Below are 20,359 nucleotides of genomic sequence, written 5' to 3' on the forward strand. Positions count from 1 at the left end.
CATGTATATGAGAAGCTTTTCATATTTTAAAACAATATGTGTTTTTGAAACACTGATGCCCCTGTATGGCAACAAAGCGAAGGTTAAATTTTTTCAAATGCAAATCAATCATATTGATACCCAAAGTAAGGCCTTCTCACGAGAAATACAAATGTTAAATATAACTTAAAAACCTTAGCACCACCTAATCAAAGGTTAAGGCCAAGGTTAACCATTTTTAAAGGTAGACAAAATTCTGGAGCCAAGGTCAAGGTTGTCATTTTTATAGAGAGACCTTGTCACAAAGATTTCATATGTTCATTATGAAAGCCCTAGCCCTAACTGTTCAAAAGTCAAATTGCCAAGCTTAAATTTTTTTTTAAAAAGTAGGCGAAACTCCAAGGTCAAAGGGTCAAAGTTGTTGGTATCCAAAAAAGGTCTTGTCACAAGGTTTGCATATGAGAAGTATGAAAGCCTTAGCCCTTACTGTTAAAAAGTTATGCTTGTGACAAGACCTTTCTTAAGAAACCAACAACTTTGACCCTTTGACCTTAACCCTGGATTTTGACCTACCTTTCAAAAACTTATCCTTGGCCAGAACTTTTGAACAGGTGGTGCTAGGGCTTTCTAATTCACAATCGTATTTCTTTTGAGTGACACTACTTTGGGTACTGATATACAGGTGACTCTCGATGGGTCGAACTCCGATCTCTCGAAGTGAACCTACGGTCCCGTTTTTTTCCTCTATATAACTAAGCAAATTTACTCCTGATCTCTCGAACTTTTATCTCTCGAACCAAAACCTGGGTCCCGTTACACATATTTCATTGAATTTTACTCTCTATCTCGAGAAGTTTTGATTGCGCGTGTATACTCGCCAATCAACCGTAAAATTGATGCAGCCTGGACTTACCTGGAAAACAGTAAACGCCTGGGGGTGGCTTGTAGGTGTTAACTGGGTGTTTACATAGATGACACTTCACCTGTGGGTCGTCCATGTGTTGATATAATTACAATGTAATTGATTATTATTGGTAAATAATAAACCATTAATTCACAATTTATTTTGACTTGAAAGCGAGACGATAATTTTTAGAAAATTATTTATAGATGTTCGGTTCATTAAGTTCCCATAGACTATGACCTTTTATTAGAGGCTAGATAATCCCAGTATGGCAAATATTGCACAAGAAATTCCTTTCTCAAGGACTAAATACTGGTTAAGAAAAATCTGGTAAACACTGGTGAAGGAATTGTCCCGATCAAGCCGAGGAATAGTAAAACTGACAATGATATTTGGGTATCATGTAATCATGAAAAAAGAACAAATAAATATTGAAACTGTAGGAATTCCTTTTATTTATTCGAAATATGACCATAATTGTTGATATCAAGTAAATTACCTGTAAAATATGATTGGAAACGAGCAATTACTTTATTTACATATACTTCCGGTATATTTAAAAGTAAAACATCGATGGTCGGAAGTGAAAATTCAGGATTTTATTGACTTTCTATATCTCGAACCCTTCGATCTCTCGAACTTTTCTCGCGGTCCCTTTAACCTCGAGAGATCGAGAGTCACCTGTATTTAATTTGCATTTAAGAAAAGTTTATTCATCGCTAAGATGCTATACAGGGGCATCAGTGTTTCACAAATACATCTTGTTTACTTATAACAATTAAATCATAAATTTGTATAATCATAACAAATTTTAATTAACAATACTTTGAAAAGAAGACAATATCTGATCGAACAGACATGGTCAAATATGTTCCAGGGTGAACAAATCTGATACCATAGATCATAGAGGTGGGATTTACATGTAGTACAAATTAATTGCTCTATTCTGTTAACTATATAGCAGATTGTATGGAAACAAATTTACATTCTTATTTGCTCCTCGAGCATAATTTATCAACTGCTAGGATATGATGATTCTATGGAGAACACGTTGAATTCTGTTCCCTAGTGTTGTGCAGATAGGTCCTCTGGTGGAGCAAATGTCTACAGTGTTTTAGAAATGTCAGTTTTAAATATATTCTGCATGTAAACGCATTTATGTTTATTTTCTAGCCATGAAGTGAAATCTAAACAATTGGTGCCTCGACCAGGATACTCCAATGATGTGGCGATTTCACTGAGAGGGGAAGTGACAGGAAGATAGGTTCATATGTGACTTAATAGCTAACTGATAAATAATTTGCTAAGAGTTCATGGGTCATGAGTCTAGCCAGGCTACACATGTACGAGCATATTGATAAATTATTTGTTACATCAATTCTTCAATTAATTTTGATGTCTTAATTTGCAATATTTTTTTATAAAGACAAAGGTGTTGTATGGTATTTTCTAATATCAGATAATTTTCCAATGTCAAATAATCATTTGTTTTAATGCCAGAAATTATCATTCTCGAGAAACTGAACTTGCAAATGAAATTACATCTTTATTATGTACAATATAGCAGATTTTCGTTGTTTAATATTCACACAATGTTTTTACTTTTTTATTGGAAAAAAAGGATTGATAATCTCTTAATCCATTAATATGTCATATTTTTATATTAAAGGGAATATTAGAAAATTCCAATGTATTTTTTTTTAATGTACGGGAAAAAAAAAAAAAAAAGAGTGTTCTGATTTAATAAATTCATTTTTTTTTTTTTTTTTGTAAAATTGTTCTTTATTTCTTTTTTCTAAAAAAATCAATATTAGAAATAAAGCTGTTAATTGAAAATTATCTGTTATTTTTAAAATACGTTTCTGATAATGTAAATTAGTCCCTTGATATTACGAATATTTTACGTATGACTATTTCAAACTTTTAGGTCTGTCTTGCGCTTGTAAAGTACGAAAAAATCTTCAACGAAAAATACATATGTTATGACGCAGATCGTAACACACCACAACAACCCGAAATGACTCAGTCGATTGTTGTACAAGGTAAATATTTTGTTGTGATTGATGTTGTAGTTAAATTCTTTGATTCATAAAGCATATGATATGATAGATGACTTGATATACAATATTTAGCAGTAGAGACTTAGATGACAGTAGTTATAGCATGCAAGTTTTTTTTTGGTATCTTAAAATTCCTGAATACCAGTCTCATTGCATTGTTGCATGCAGTTTATATTTAAATGGCTTTGACAATATTTGTAGCCAAAAAAAAAAATTAATTTGGAGACTAAGCCAATTAAGTTCTTAAAGTTAACATTTTATTATCACATCAAATATCATTTTAGTTGGTCAGTGTGGAAACCAGATTGGATGCAGATTCTGGGATTTAGCATTACGTGAGCATGCTGCTGTCAATAAGGTAGGTGACATTTTTGTGGCATGACATGTCTACTGCTTCTGATCTAGTTGATGGATTACTTTTCAGAAGAGTGAATTTTGTGGTTTAGAGTCACATTTTCATTTTTACAGAATGGTGTCTATGATGAATCTGTAGGGAGCTTTTTTAGAAATGTTGATTCTCGATATGAAAACCCATCAGACATTCCTTTGGGCCAAGGACAAGGAAAGATTAAGTCTCTAAAAGCAAGAGTGAGTCAATGTGAGATAAAATATTTACTTAAAGCTCACAAATCATTGAATAATACGATTATATCTCAATTTACCTAATAAAACTTTTATTAATATGGAGCATCCTTTACTACACTTAAATTTTAATAAAGAGTTACCTAATTGAGTTTGATAATTTTTTTTACACACATTTTCCAAGCAAGGTAATTTCTCTGGTTTGACTATATATCATATCATTAGTTTATCGTTTCTGTTCCTTATAGGCAGTCCTGGTGGACATGGAGGAGGGAGTGGTCAGTGAGATGACCAAGGGACCACTAAGGGAAGTGTTTGATTACCAGCAGCTCCTCACTGATGTGTCAGGGTCAGGAAACAACTGGTAGGTCACTGCTTTATACTGTAGACTCAGGAAGATTAAATGAACATCAAAGACACAAGACTTCAGATTACTGTAATTGGACCGACATGCCAGACATAAAAAAAAAAGTTTAAAACATTTTAAAGTACATGTACTTTCACAAGCTCAGAAGTAAACATTCAAGATAAATGCAAGATTAGATTTTTTTAAGTGGGTCAAACTCTAAGGTCAAGGTAAAACATACTTATAACATTTAAAAGGTCTTGTCACAAGAAATACACATATTTAGCATGAAAGCACTAGTACTAGCTGTTCAAAAGTTGTGTCCAAAGTTAAAATTTGGGGGGCTTTTTTGTACAGAGGTCAAGGTCAAGGGGTCAAATTTTGTGGTACCCCAAAAAAAGGTCTTAACACAAGGAATACACCTGTGAAATATGAATGTCACAGCCTCACCTACTAGTCAAAAGTTATTTGCAAAGTTAAAATTTTTGCAGACACACAGATAAACAGACAGACAGACAGACAAGGCTAAAACTATATACACCCAAACATTTGATTGTGGGAGCATCAAAAATTGGTCTAAATTTAGGAAGCAGTTTCATTAATTTATAGATGATGAATGCTAAAAATGGCATTTTACTGATTTTAAAGTTATTTTTTAACAGTATAAAGTTAATTTCAGTACAGGAACATATACCTGTATTTCCTGTATTCAATCTCATTGATTTTTTTTCTTACTGTTTGTATGTAGGGCAGTAGGACATAAAATGTATGGTACGATGTACAAAGAGAAGCTATTAGAGGTTATACGGAGGGCAGCAGAATTCTGTGACTGCCTTCAGTGTTTCTTTGTTCTGCATTCAATGGGTGGAGGTAAGTTCTATTATGCTTGTATAGATTTCTTTTACATTGAGCTTTGTGGCATTATATACTTAAGTTATGCCCCCTTCAAACAAGTACAGACATACTGTAGATCACAAAATTTTGTGACACTTTATTTTCGGGAGATAGTCATTGACTCTTTATTTGCAAGACATAATTTTCACGAATTGTTGCTTTTCATCTATATAATCGTAAGGAATACTTTTGTACGCAAGAATGAAATTTTTGCGAGCCCATTGTCCCGCGTAATAACACGTAAATAAAGTTCTCACAAATAAAAAGTGATTTACAGTTTGCTTCTGTCTGTCGGTCCACCAACAATTTCTTTTCATTTTCTTCACAGAGGTTGCACATACTGTAAATTCCTTATTATACGCGTGGAAATAATTATCGCGTAATTTCGCGAGAAGCACCAATCGCGAAATAAAATTACTCGCTTTTATTTTTTTGATGCTAAATACAATGTAAAATCTCTTGATTAACCTTCAATTCGTGAATTATTATTCTCGCGATTTGACGTTGAAGAGGCCTTTCGCGATAATAAGTACTCGCGAAAAATAAGGAATCTACAGTACTAAAATGAAATTCAATATTCAGATTTGTTATAAGAATGTCCAAGTCAAGTTCTGTTTTGGGTACAATCGAGCAATTTTTGTCAGAGTGAAGGTTCCTCAACTTTGCTGAAAGAAGCTAAAAATTTTACTGTATTGTGATACAAATACTGTATATCACAATACTGTTTGTCATATTATATATGACATTTCAAGAATTTAATATAATAAAAGAATGTGTTTTATGATAGATTTCCTATGTGTCTGTCTAGCTGTCCATCTGTTTGTCTCTGTTAGGTAACCTTAGTAAACTCAGGTGACTTAAGTAAACTCAGGTGACTTAAGTAAACTCAGGTGACTTAAGTAAACTCAGGTGACCTAATTGCTATCCATTTTTGTCCTTCGTGGATTAATATTTGAACATTTTCAGCTTCTTCTCTGCAACTGGTGAATCACTTTTAACCAATTTGGTGTGTAAAGCATTTATGAGTGGGACAAAAATTGTGAATTTCATGGTCCCTGCCCTCCTGGGGCCTGAGGGGTGGGGTCAAAACCACTAATGGAATCTTTAAAAATTTCTTCTTTACTCCTGGACATCAAACGATCAAACTGTTGGTAAAATTATATTTAGCATTGAGTTCTCTACCAAAATTTTGAAGTTCATTGACACAGGGTCAGGGTTTCTAGTGCTAGGCTGGGGCTCTATTGATTATATAGTGAAAATGCATAAATTCTTTGAAAATTTTCTTTTCTGCTCCTTTGTATAAAAAAACAAACAAACAAACAAACTTAATGTATAGTTATGATGATGAAGGGTGCCTCTTTCAAAATTGTGAATTTCGTGGCCCAAGGGTCAGGAGTTCTAGTGCTAGGATGGGGCTATATAGATTATATAGTGAAAATACATATGACTGCTGTCATGAGAAAAGGGCCCTTATCTTTTGACGTCACAATGCTCAGAAAACGACGTCAAAGTCGCGGTATTGAAAACACGGAAGTAATTTTTGTTGACTACATTTTGTTTACAACAAATAAAATTGAATTTCAAAGCGTAACAAAAATTTGAAACATGATGCAGACATTTTTTAATAGATCTATGCTATATTTACAGTTTAGTACGAAAATTTATTCATAATTTTGTTTTAGTATTTAACTTGATGTAGATATACATGTACGGGGCATTGGACATGCACGTTGCTAGCTCTGAAACAGCGATCAAAACGATGTCTATGCATGACTGAATTAAAGATGCTGCATATTTGTTTTCTGAGCAATTTACAAATGCTTAATTGAATTTTGAATTCATGTTAAGAAGTCTTAATATTAAAAGTTATATTCCATGTACATGTATATTTTTTTTCAGAGAGAGAGAGAGAGAGAGAGAGAGAGAGATCTATGCATATATAGTAATTACCGTTCTTTTAAGCACTACTTTTTTCTGAAAAATATATACCATAATTTAAAACGCATTTACATGTAGCCATTTTAATTTTAATCCATAGTTTATCATACTGATATACCCCAATAACCAGCCTTGGTGAACTGTCGATTTAAAAATGTGTGTAAAAAAGGGGGGAGGGGAGAAGACAAGCCAAAAAATCTACGAATAAAAAGACCGGTAAAAATTATAGCTAAAAACATAATCCCTCTTTGTTTGAATAAAGATACTGGTAACATGGGAGATCCAAACCTTTTACACAAACAATAAATATTTTTTTTTTTACTAAATTAACAGTAATAGAATATGCTAAGGGAAAAAAAAATACGAATGATGGGGATGCTAAGTAAATTTTGCTGAAATAAATTTTGTTTCAAAAACTAATTTTAAATGATCAAATAAATACATTCCAAGGAATTGTATGGTACAGATTACTATTGTTTCAAATTTCTGAAATTGTTCCGATGAAATGAATGAATGAAATCCCTCTGGAACTTTTTTTGCAATATGTTAAGAAATTAAATACAGCTAATGTAGACTTTTCCCAAAAGCAATATACCCAATGTTGAAGAAATTAACAATAATACATCGACAGTGATATTATGAATGAGGATATTTATAAACCAAAAGGAGGAAAAACTATATCTAAGCAAAAAGACGTACAAATTTGTGGATAACATCAAATACATGTACATCACTGAAAGAGCAAAAAAGTATGTGTGAAAAATTGTTATGGGTGTAATTTCCAAAAGTTGTGAAAATGTTTAAAATCTTAAAAAAACTTTAATGAGCGTGAAATATATATCACTGACTATTCATGATATGAAATAAATAAGTCACATTTTGCGTTGAAATCTTCAACTCTGATACATGTATCAAAATACCCGGCATATCTTGACATTAATTTCTTAAAAGTTCCGAGATAAGACTTTATACATGTATTATAATCCTAACATGACTCTACGGAGAGTAGTTAATAAACAAACACAATTTTTTCTTCTCTTAAATAAAATATTGGCCATTACAGTCGCACGCAAGTAGCAACGGAGGTTGGGGTGTACATTGATAGTCCCCCCCCCCCCCCCCCCCCCCCCCAACCTACACACACACACACATTCACACTTTATGTTGCATCATAGTCAAATTCGCACACTATAGGGCAAAAGAATAAGGCACTGTATAATGCTTGATTACGAAAATTTGATACTGAAAGAAGACTGAACCTAATCCCCCCCCCCCCCTCCCCAACAGCGAAATTGGATTCGAGTTTCGACACACACACACCCTGTTTTTGGTTGAGTAGGTTTTTTAAGGTAGATTTATTTTTTTCCTAACTGAACCCCCCCCCCCCTCTTTTTTCAAACGAGTTGTGTGGGGACAGGCGAAGGTAAGAGTCAAATTCTTTTTTTTTATTTTGATTTGTTTGGTATGTTGTGAAGTAATAAGGGAAAATGGCTTGCCTTAATATTTTCAGCGAAAGAGAGTCAAATTAGAGCGGTATACTTTTACTTAATTAACAGCATCGCCTCATACAAAGAAGCATTAATGAATATTGGACGTAATAATTCATTATTGGATAAGACAAACGCATCGAAATGTGAAAAACATAAGGTATCAAGTTAATTAGCCATTGTCACGGAGGTAAATAAATAGATGACCGTTCGTGGCAGTTAAAAAATTGTTTTGATTGTCAAAGAAAATTGGTGATTGGAACTGCCCACAACTGAAAAAAATATAGCTAACCCTCCCCCCCCAACTGAAATGGCTTTCTAAGCCCCCCCCCCCCCCCCCCCCCCCCCCCCCCCCCCACTGAAATGGCTTCCTCAGGCCTTCCTTTATTGCGTAAAAATATATTCATTCAGTTTCAAATAGATTTCATCAAAATTTAGAACAACACAATTCCCATCTCTTTGATTAAATTATACAATATTATACATACCGGTAAATCATTTTTTTAGATCATAGTAGCGGTCCTTGTAAGAATATACAAATGTTGTGTTTAAGTGAAACAGGGTACAGGTGCCACAAAATTTAAAAATAAAAGGTTAATGTGCAGAAATATTTCTAACCGATTTAATTGTTATTCACTTTAAAAAAAAAATAAGAAGTTAAAAGACGGTTTCAAATTGAGGTATAAATTCAAAGAAAGTTTAAAATGATGTAACTTTTAAAAATAAGTATTATTCCATCATTGTAAATTATTGTCAATATTCTTTACATTTGTAACCTTGACCTTGGAGAGGACTTATATAGGCCATGCCTGATGTCCAATCCAATTATGTAATCTAACATAATAAAATATTGATTAAATTAAATTAAAGAAAGTTTCAATTTAAAGTACGGTATATAAATCATTCAGATTCATTTGTCCTTATTAGCCTATTTACTACGTTTCTACAGACAGGCGAAGAAAATGAATTGTATAAACAATGAAAACTTAAGAGCTTTAAACATTTTAAATAAAGTATTCAAAAAAAGTAAAAAATTTATAATCCGCTTGCATGGAATATTGATTGTATATTGTTTAACGTCCCTCTCGAGAATTTTTTACTCATATAGAGACGCCAACACTTGCCGGTGGAGAGCTGCAAATTTTATCCTATACTCGGCATTTAGGGCCATTGAGCAGGGAGGGATCTTTTTCGTGCCAGCACGTACTGCGACACGGGAACTCGGTTTATACGGTCTCATCCGAAGGACCGGTCTCCACGTCCCACAGTGGGATTCGAACCCGCGACGTAAGGATTGACTCCTTACTTCCTTGCATGGAAGAAGGGAAAGTTTATTTTTTCATGAATGTTTATATATAAGGAATAAACGTTTTTAAAAACAAGTTTACATATCTTGGCGTATCTGAATTTATTATTTCTCAATTGAATTCTTCGGTGATACAGAAAATACATGGTGTTTTTTTTATTGTAACAGTTATAGGGAATAAATTTACGTTCGTGTGTGTTTGTTAGTGGATGCTGACTTATAAGATTTATTTTAAATATCGGGATCGATGTGCTTTTTGCGAGGGGTGTCCCGTTTTGCGCGTGGTGTCCTTCTGTATCGGATTCTCTCTACATACCGTATATATTTCTTGTAATCTTTAGGTGTTACATGTGCTTTATATATTTTATAAATTGAATTAGATTATTTCATATAAGAAGAATAATTTGTATGGATATACACAAATACTTTTTTCCTACTGATTATGTTATAAAGCGTTCCTAGATTCTGTCTAGACCCCCCTTTTTTTTAACGAAATTACCAGATCTGGTCTAATATTAGCATGAAAATAGTAATAACATACGATATCCCTTAGGAATAGTTAGATACTAGCCGCTTGAAAGAAAAAAAATGAAATCTCAAGTTGTTATTTCTCAAAACGATTGATGTTATTTAAATAACATGTAATTTCAAGATTTTTTTGAAAATTGTATTAGACGCAGGCGACGTCATTACGTTTTCACTGAGTAACGTCAAAGTTATTTTTGGAGCGCCTCACTAAAATGCTCATAAAATAGGAAAAAAGTGAGATATTTTCAAAATTTATGTATATTTGCATTCAGAAAGAGTCCGGCTATCAAAATTTACCAAAAAGTCAATTTGTGAAAATTTGACCTTAAGGGCCCTTTTCTCGTGACGGCAGTCATATTTCTTTGAAAATATTCTTCTCTGCTCCAGGGTATTAAACAAACAAACATAATGAATAGTTATGACGACAAAGGGTGCCTCTTCAAAAATTGTAAATTTCATGGCCCCTGGGTCAGGGGTTCTGATGATAGGGCAGGGCTTTATTGATTATATAGTAAAAATGCATTAATTCTTTGAAAATGTTCTCCTCTGCTCCTGAGTATTAATCAGATGAACTATATATAGCCACGATGAGCAAGAACCATTCTTCCAGAATTTTGAATTTCAAGGCCACTGAGTAAGGGGTACCATAGAGGGGGGGGGGGCTAATTTATTATATACTGAAAATGAATTAATGCTTTGAAATCTGATCCTTGATACTAGTATTAATCAAACATTTATGATGAGCAAGGGTGCCTTTTCAAAAATTGTGAAATGTGTGGACCTCTAGTCAGGTGTTCCCGTGGGTTGGGGTACTACTGATTATTGCTGAATATTACTGATTAGTTGAAATGCATTTTTTGTTCCCCTGCTCTGTCTATGGGTATTAAGTAACCAAACTAAGCATGCTAAGTGTATAGTTATGAGCAATTGTGCCTCTTTCAAAATTGTGAATATCATGGCCTCTGGTGTAAAACATAAACCAATTTCAATCATTGGAAAGTTGTTGCATGATGCTGAGGTGACCTTTAAGGCCCATGGGTCTCTTGTTTTAAATATATATGCAACTTTGCATAAAGAAAATTCTATGGAAAATATTTTTAGGAAAATATAAATTACCACAGAAACTAGAGTGTGGATTTAAAGGATCACTTTTTATGCTGACGTAAATGAAGATTCCGGAGTATGTAATTTTGGCCCTGTCTGACCATCTGTTTGTCCACAAAAACTTTAACCTTGCCCATAACTTTTGATTGGTTGAGGCAAGGGCTTTCATATTTCAGATAATATGTGCATTTCTTGTGACAAGACCTTTCATTGAATACCAACAAGTTTGACCCTTTGACCTTGACCTACTTTGAAAAACATTAACCTTGGCCAAAACTTTTGAACTGTTAGCACAAGGGCTTTCATACTTCACATATGTAATCCACGTAGTAGGACCTTCCTATAGATACTAACAACTTTGACCTTGGAGTTTAATATACTTTTTAAAAACTTTAGCCTTGGCCATAACTTTTGAACAGATGGCTAGGGCTTTCAAATTCATACATATTTTACAAGTGTATTTCTAGTGAGAAGACATTACTTTGGGTACCAACAAGACTAGTACCAATATATTTGATTTGCATTTGAGAAAGTTTAACCTTCACTATAAGTTGCCATATGGGGGCATCAATGTTTCACAAACACTTCTTGTTTTATGTAAAATTTATTTGTGTCAATTTATAATAACAACATAAATAATATTTAGGTTTTTTTTAAACAAAATGATTGGAAATTCATGAAACCTAGTTTAACCTACAAATAATCACCAGGACAAATAAAACTAACAATTCGAAAGAAAAAAACCCATAAATGCCATATCAGATTTCATTTCAATCTCAATAGAATTGATTTTATATACATGATATATATTGTACATGTAACATGTTAATTTCAAGTCAACAGGTACATAATAAATTATTCAATATATGTACAATTTACAAGCACTTTATGGAACGCAATCAAATGCCTAGCTTATATTGATTCTGTGTATTTAATGAGTTATGTGATCATAAATTTTACCTAAATACCAGATACTTTTACTCCATGCCTCATATATCATTTAAATAATATAACAAAGTTAGTAAGAGCATTGCATAGATAAAGGGGATATTTGTACAACAGAGAGTTCATATCACACCAAGGATCTAAGCCAACCACTTGTAGACTCGGATTTCAGAAAATTGTGTTCCCCTCAGCAATACAGCCACATTTCCCGCTTTTGTTACTGCGACATTTAAAGGTTTAACATCAGGTGCTATGTCATCCGTGTTTTCAACCAATGATCGTTGATAGTTACCATGACTGTCAAACACTTGCACTCTAAAATTCCCAGCATCCGCCACTATGACGTTATCTCGCTTGTCTACAGTAACTCCCATGGGACAGCAGAGATTGCCAAACTTCCTTTTAAAGTTCCCTGCAGTGTCAAAGACTTTGATACAGTTATTGCCTGAGTCACTGACTATGATGTTATCTTTACTGTCCACTGCGATAAAGTTTGGGCCATCAAAGTGTTTGTCACCAGAACCATGCCATCCAAATTTGACAGACATTTTGTTTTGATCTGTGAATACAAAGATGTTATTGCCTTCAAGATTAGAAATGATGGTCTGATTCTTGGAAGTTATTGCTATGCCACTGGGTTTATCAAAACGATAGTAATCCCCGATAGTCTTGAGCACATGACCATCCATATTGTATAGTCTCATTATTGCTGATCCTGCGCCATTTATTGCCAGAAGAATTAAATTGTCATGAGTCATTGTAACTCCACTTATTTTACAGTCACAGCTAAATCGACCGATCAGTTCACCGGCATTTGCGAACACTAAAACTCGACTGCCTGCCAGGTCTGTTACTACATATTCCCCATTCTTTCCCACTGCCAGGCCGTAAGGCTTCATGAAGTCTGCTATGGTAGTTCCATGATGACCAAATCGGAGAAGAAGGTCCTCATTGCAGGGTGTATTTGTTGCAGTAGCTATGTTGGAGGGAATACCACTTGGTGCTTTTGGGTAGAGATTACCAGAAACTGGAGACACTGAAAAAATAAATTATTTTTTGATTAGAAATTAAAAAACATTCCTTGACATCTTAATGCAGAGACTTGCAAGTCAAGATGATAAATTTAAAATTTCTGTGTTCTTTCGCAAATTTACACATCACAATATATAATTACCTTCCATTTTAAATTCTAAACTCTGATTAGAAATACAGTCGCATAAGAGTAAATTGATGACGAATACACAGGCGAAAGCATGAGAGTGATTCACTGTTTAGAGTAAATTCGAGTTACTTACCACTTCGTAGATTTCCATCAACAGGGCTGCCTTTAGGACGAGGAGGAACCGCTGGTCTCTTGACCACGGTGTCTGAAAGACTTGATAACAGGTGGTTGTCTGGAAATTCACTCACACCTCCATGTGGAATGATCGTCGGTTTCTGGCAAACGGGGCATGGAAATTGTCCAGAGGATTCAAACCCACGACTCACTATGAAATCAGTCAAACAACCTTGACAAAATGAATGTAAACATGGCAGGGCTTTAGGTTTATCAAACTCGCCAAAACATATTGGACAAGTTAAGTGGTCCTCACGAATTTTTGTTCTCAAACTCATCGCCGAAATGGGGCGAAATTTTGGATCCGTATCCATGTTTGTTTTTAACGGAAGTTTAAAATGTTGCCGTTCTGTCAACCTCCCTACGATATGAGATTCTAAAATTTGAATTGTTTACGTTCTTCGATTCCGAATTAAAAAAAAACATGAGCCTACACCTTGTACACGCGACCAGAATGAGACAGAGTATATAAATTGAAGAGTTAGATATTAGGGGGTTATTTTACACAAATGTAATGCATGCTTAAATAAAAGGTTGTGTGTTTTTTTTTCAGTGTGATTTATTTTCAAAAAAATTAGATATGGACTTTAAAGTTTTCCTGGACATCCCTCTAATTTCTATTTTTTTCAGTAATTTCCAGCATCTATAATTCAATAAATATATTTATAAACGTGTTATTCATTCAAATATTAACTGGATGCAGTATATGGCGTCCCGACCACAGGTGCGTGAGGACACTGAGACAACCCCACCCCCGATATAGACCCTGGGCTTGGCCACTTTTTTCTCACAAATTATATGTGAATGACACATTTGTGATATAATCTATTCCATCAATTTATCAGAAAATTGACATAAACTAATATTTCATAATTATTTTCACCCAACTCTATTAAAACAAGATGTGTTTGTGAAACACTGATGCCCCTGTATGGCAATTAACATAGCAAAGATGAAACTTTTCTTAAATGCAAATTTAATATATTGGTACCAAAAGAAGGGTATTCTCACTGGAAATACAATTGTGAAATATAAAAGTAGGCAAAGGTTAAAGTTTTTCATAAGTACAGAAATCTTCAAGGTCAAGGTCATTGGTATGAGAGGCCTTGCCACAAAAAATACATATGTAAAGTATGTAAGCACTAGCCCTAACCGTTCAGAAGTTATGGCCAAGGTTAAAAAAAATTTGAAAAGTAGGTCAAACTCCAAGGTCAAAGGTCTTGCTATCAAATGAAAAGTCTTGTCACAAATATAGAATATGTAAAGTATGAAAGCACCAGCCCTAACCCTGTAAAAGTAGTGGTCAAGGTTTGATTTTTAAAAGTAGGACAGACTCTAAGGTAAAAGTTCTTGGTTTCCAATGAAGGGTCTTTTCACAAGGATTACATAAGTGAAGTATGAGATCACTAGCTATTAGCGTTCAAAAGTGATGGCCAAGGTTAAAGTTTTTACATAAGTACAAAAATCTCCAAGGTCAAGGTCAAAAGGTCAAGGTAATTGGTATCCAGTGAAAGGTCTTGCCACATAGAATACATGTGTAAAGTATGGAAGCCTTAGCCCTAACCGTTCAGAAATTATGGCCAAGGTTAAAAATTTTTTAAAGTAGGTCAAACTCCAAGGTCAAGGTCAAAGTGTCAAAGGTCTTGGTGTCAAATGAAAGGTTTTGTCACAAGGATTAAATATGTAAAGTATGAAAGCACTAGCGCTAACCCTTTAAAAGTTATGGTCAAAAAGTTTGCTTTTTAAAAGTAGGTCAAACTCCTAGGTCGGTTAAAGAGTCAAAGTTCTTGGCGTCCAATGAAGGGTCTTTTCACAAGGATTACATATGTGAGCTATGAAAGCACTATCCCTTACCGTTAAAAAGTTATGTCCAAGGTTCAAGTTTTTTTTTCACAAGTATGGAAATCACCAAGGTCAAAACGTCAAGGTTGTTGGTATCCAATTAAAGGTCTTTCAACAAAAAATACATATGTGAAGTATAAATGTCCTGGTATCTACTGTTCAAAAGATATGGCCACAGTAAAACTTTAAAATTTTTGTGTAAAAGTGGGTCATACTCCAAGGTAAAGGTCAGATTTGGTGGTACCCAAAGAAAGGTCTTGTCACAAGGAATACACATGTGAAATATGAAAGTCATAGCTCCACTAAATCAAAAGTTATGGGCAAGATTAAAGTTTTTGACAAACAGACAGAGAGACAGCTAGACAGACGGACGTACACGACTAAAACTATATACCCCCGAAACTTCGTAAATACGGGGGAATAAAAAATTGATTTATATACAATGTATTATAATATATAGAGAGTAGGATAGATTTTATAAGCTGCAGGACTGTAGCTCTCCGAAAAAAAATAATTGACAGACCGGAGAGCTACAGTGCCAGATATTGTAAAGACTGTATATTTATTGCGCACAAAAAGTTGCGCTTAGTTCTGAATGAATTCTTCCAAATTCTTTCCCCAATCGCGAAGAAGATAGATTTAAAAAAAATTCCTTACTTCTCTGTGAAATACTCTCGTAGTTGACATCTGCACGGAGTGCGTTGGACCGTATTATATTGCAAACCAAAATGGCAGTATAAATTGACGAAATTTTCGATGATCTCAATTTCAGGGCCAGGAGGGCTATGAACAGTAATTATAAGGAATGTTTTGTTGTGGAAACAGTGAAAAAATATGTTAGAAAAAAACGGTTTAGTAATACTTTGAGAGGACAATTTAAAAACACGGTGAAATAAATCGAGAAACAGCGGACTTTTTTGTGCGGAATAAATATACAGTTTTTTCAGTGGATGGTACTGTAGCTCTCCAGTCTGTCAAAAAAAAATTTTCGGAGAGCTACAGTTCGCGACATCATGTTTTCAAAGTTGCATAATTACTAGTGCATCTAAGTTGTAAAATGAATAAAAAATCTACATTAATTTACTTTTTTTTAGGAACGGGCTCCGGAGTAGGAACTTTTATCTTGAACCTTTTAGCTGATGAGTACCCGGATGTGTACAGGTATAAATTAATAACTTAAGGAATTAAAACTTGTTGTGAGTTTTACGATCGAAGTTTGCTTTCAGACTTGGCCTCTCGCCTTGTCATCGGTAAATTAAAAATGTTTGTAGCTCTGTTATGGAGAAAGGATTATATGAGGAATATAAATTGGGTCTAAAAATCAGAGTTGACAGCATAAGTCTTGATGAAATATGGAGGTAACAAAAAATGTCAGCTCAAAATCCTTCGGAAGCAGAGCAAACACGGTTCTCCAAAACCATCAGAGGCGGGATCAAGTGCCAAGGAGGAGTAAGCATCTCTTGTCAACCGATCCCACCCGCCATGTGCTACTGTTCATAATCTGGCAATTTACAGAAAAATCCGTAAAAAAAAATTCAGTGTGTAAATGATTGCCTAATAATAAGTAGGAAAAACGTCAGTCAGCATTTTATCTTATGATATATTGTATATACTGGTAAGGTCAATTGTATCGATCATAGACCTTGCGAAATGATGACTTCAAACGAGACTGTTGATATCTTTGTTTATCAACTTGTTGGTTAATAGCTTGTTTCATTCTAATTAATGATCGCACATAGAGCATGCGCTTGCATATCGAATCAACTGAGAAACATTCACCCGATATGCTGTTGATAAGGGTATATTTCTACAATGTATGCACACCAATAAGGAAAGATGACGATAGAGTTGAAGTCGTCAAGGTTGATCTTTCACCTTCGCAATGGTAAAAGAGACATGTGTATAGTTATGACAGCTACCGTTATATAAACAGTCGGATCAAATAGACGTTATGAGTTGACAAAGCCTTGAACTTTGACCTTGAAAAATAATATTCGATTGATGTTTAAATTTAGTAATATATTATCTTTAGTAATATATCCTTTTTTGAAAGATTTGTTACGGCAGTTTATCCATCATCAGAGGATGATGTTGTGACGTCACCTTACAACAGCGTATTAGCCATGCGCGAGTTGACTGATAAAGCAGATTGTGTGTTGCCCATAGAAAACCAGGCTCTTGTGGACATCGTTAATAAAATAAGTCAGTCTGTCCCTTCAGCCAAGCTTGGCAAGCGAGTGTTTACAGCCAGTGGGGTGAAGGCCGGAAGTGCCATTTCGGAGGGAGAAGGGGGGTTATCGAAGCCGTCAGACGAAAGACCGTTTGACAGTATGAACAACATTGTAGCTAACTTGCTTCTAAACATGACCAGGTGGGAATCACTTGTTTTTTGTTTTCAGTATAACAACCGACCTATGCGTTTAAAAAATTATCAAAATATTGTTTCAATGTTTGTGAAGATTTATCTTTTATTCCTTTTACAGTTCTACCAGATTTGAGGGATCGTTAAATGTGGACTTAAACGAAATCACGATGAATCTTGTTCCTTTCCCAAGGTTACATTACCTAGTATCTAGCCAGACACCATTATTTTCGTTGTCCGATGTTCACCTACCTCCCAGAAGGTATATAATAAAAACAACAACAACAAAAGTCTACTGCTTCCGAAATATAAAAAAAAAATTAAGTGGATGGTTGTGGCTATTTCCGAGGTTTTTGTAAAATTTTCAATAGAATTAAGTTTGTTCAATTGAAAGTTGCGTAATTTTATTGTCACCTATTCAGGTTGGATCAGATGTTTTCGGATGCCTTCTCACGAGACCATCAGCTAATTAAGGCGGATCCTAAACATAGCCTTTATCTGGCATGCGCATTAATGGTCCGAGGTAACGTGGAAATCTCTGACGTCAGGAGAAACATCGAAAGGTATTACTTATAGCTTAAAACTCATTGCTGTCAGTGATTTGAGATGTTTACTTGTAAGTGCTGTCTATTGTCTTTTCATTGAACAATTAAAGATTTACTGATTTCGGAAAAAAAAATTGTAGGTTGAAGCCAAACTTGAAGTTTATCCATTGGAATAACGAAGGCTGGAAGACTGGTCTCTGTTCCGTCCCCCCTGTAGGCCAGAATTACTCCCTCCTGACCCTGGCCAATAACACCTGTGTACACAATACCTTTGTGGATCTTAAAGATCGCTTTCACAGGCTCTACAAAAGAAAAGTATATTGTCTATATTGTATATATGTCTGTATATATTATCTATTTTATAGCTGAAAATAATTGGAAAGTGTTACATGTATATTTGCTTTTACATTGATTTTTGAAGACTTTTTGAGATGCAAACGCCAAAAATATAATGTTATTAATAAACTCAGTAATTAATACCTTTAATGAATTTGGAATATCCATCATGCGATGGGATAGCTGCAATTATGTAGCCCTCTCTCTCTCTTTTTTTTTTTTTGCGGGGGGAGGGCTGCAACTCCTTTGGATCTCCGTAATGGTGCAAAGCGGGAGCGATTCACTCCCGCACGGATTTCGGCTCAAATTGTCAGTAAACAGCTATTTTATTTATATGTCTTACCTGGACTTCCAAAATATAGTTATCCCAGACATAAATCGATCCAAAAATATACAGAACAATCCATATATCCGTATTTTTCGTGTATGTCAACATCACAACTTAAATTTATCCGCCATGTTTACTGACCTTGACAGATTTTATTTTGGGACAGCCAATGAGATTAAGGATCTATAGGGAGCGGATTTCTTTGGAATTACCTTATTTTAAGCCAAAATATCGCTATTACAAAAAAAATGACACATGGAATGATTTAATTTATCGATGTTTAGTGTTACTATTCATCACAATTATTTATAAACGTCGACATTTGCTTTATTGAGTTATTCTAAATTTCAAGCGCAAGTCTCAGTATGTCACGCGTGAACTGTCATGGCTGATGAGTAAGGCGACAAGTAAATAAACAGATTTATTTTACATGGATTTCGCGTTTTACGAGCTATGATGTCGTCAGTGAATAAAAATTTCGTCTTATTAGAAGTAAGTTGAATGTAAAAACAATTTATTCTGCCTGCAGTCGCCCGTATCTAAAAAATATTTTTGCACCATTACGGAGAAGCTGTGGAATTGTACATGATATAGCCCTCTCCAGAAAATATCAGATAAAAAAAAATAGGCTAGCGATGGGACAGAGATGGATAAAAAATGCTGGTAAAAAGTTTGAAAATTTCAGGCGCATGTTCACCATTACACGTCAGTAGAGGGCATGGAAGTGATGGATTTCAGTGAGAGCCTGGAGTCTCTGATGTCACTGATAGACGACTACAAAGGCCTAGAACAACAAATGAACAATCCCCCTCCAACAGAGCCTCGTCTGGAAATCTTCAAGTGACGTAGCGTGTTCGTTGCTAATGAAGATTATCCGGGTCTCCAGACACCAGCAGTCCAAAGTCACAACGGAGGAAGGACATCGTTTTGACGGCGGAAGCAGTATTACTGAGACTGTTGCAAAAGCCTCGAGAAACGCGCATGTATACAATACTTTCAATGACGATGAAAATACATGTACGTTTGTCATGACAAGACTGGTTTGTCATTATGACAGGACTGAATGTGTATTCAATTATGGATGGTATCGTACTATTGTAACAGTGCAATGATAAATCTGACGAGTACTGTATCAAAAGTATTTATTCTTGAAATGCTAATAAATGAGAATGGTAAAGTCTTTTGGGTAATTATAACGATTGTAGCAAGTGTCCATTATGAAAATGGATTTGAATTAGGAATTTATATATTTTATGAAACTATATGAAATATCATAAAATGGTCTTTGTGTCGACCATTAGTTCAAGGTATTTCATTTAAGGTAGAGAGAACAATGTGAGATTGAGTTTGTCAAAATTCTGGCCGGGGGGAGGGGTCCGGCCCTTATTTTTTTTTTTTCAAACAAAATAATGTTGATTGAAAGGCCGGTTTTTGGTACAATGTATTAAAGTATTAATAAAATTTGGTACTTTTTTTGGCTTGTCAACTTTTTTCAGGTAAGTAAAAAAAAATCTCTGGCTGGCAATTGACATCTTTA

The 20,359-nt window shown here is 34.5% G+C and overlaps 2 protein-coding genes across 2 annotated transcripts; one reads left to right on the forward strand and one right to left on the reverse strand.

The window, feature by feature from the left end:
* Positions 1-2,865: 2,865 nt before the first annotated feature.
* LOC134240191 (tubulin epsilon chain-like) lies at positions 2,866-20,002 on the forward strand. Its single transcript, XM_062722298.1, has 11 exons — positions 2,866-2,925; positions 3,228-3,301; positions 3,412-3,531; positions 3,774-3,889; positions 4,620-4,741; positions 16,346-16,412; positions 17,305-17,622; positions 17,735-17,875; positions 18,036-18,176; positions 18,299-18,473; positions 19,508-20,002. Exons 1-11 carry the CDS (start codon positions 2,901-2,903, stop codon positions 19,664-19,666), a joined length of 1,458 nt encoding a protein of 485 aa, XP_062578282.1. The 5' UTR covers positions 2,866-2,900; the 3' UTR covers positions 19,667-20,002.
* LOC134240160 (tripartite motif-containing protein 2-like) lies at positions 11,794-13,764 on the reverse strand. Its single transcript, XM_062722264.1, has 2 exons — positions 13,369-13,764; positions 11,794-13,109 (listed from the first exon to the last, which is right to left on the reverse strand). Exons 1-2 carry the CDS (start codon positions 13,721-13,723, stop codon positions 12,214-12,216), a joined length of 1,251 nt encoding a protein of 416 aa, XP_062578248.1. The 5' UTR covers positions 13,724-13,764; the 3' UTR covers positions 11,794-12,213.
* Positions 20,003-20,359: the final 357 nt, after the last annotated feature.

The sequence above is a fragment of the Saccostrea cucullata genome, unplaced genomic scaffold, assembly GCF_032062105.1.
Source record: "Saccostrea cucullata isolate Sc308-1 unplaced genomic scaffold, CSIRO_AGI_Scuc_v1 ctg74, whole genome shotgun sequence".
In the NCBI taxonomy this organism is placed as follows: Eukaryota; Metazoa; Mollusca; class Bivalvia; order Ostreida; family Ostreidae; genus Saccostrea; species Saccostrea cuccullata.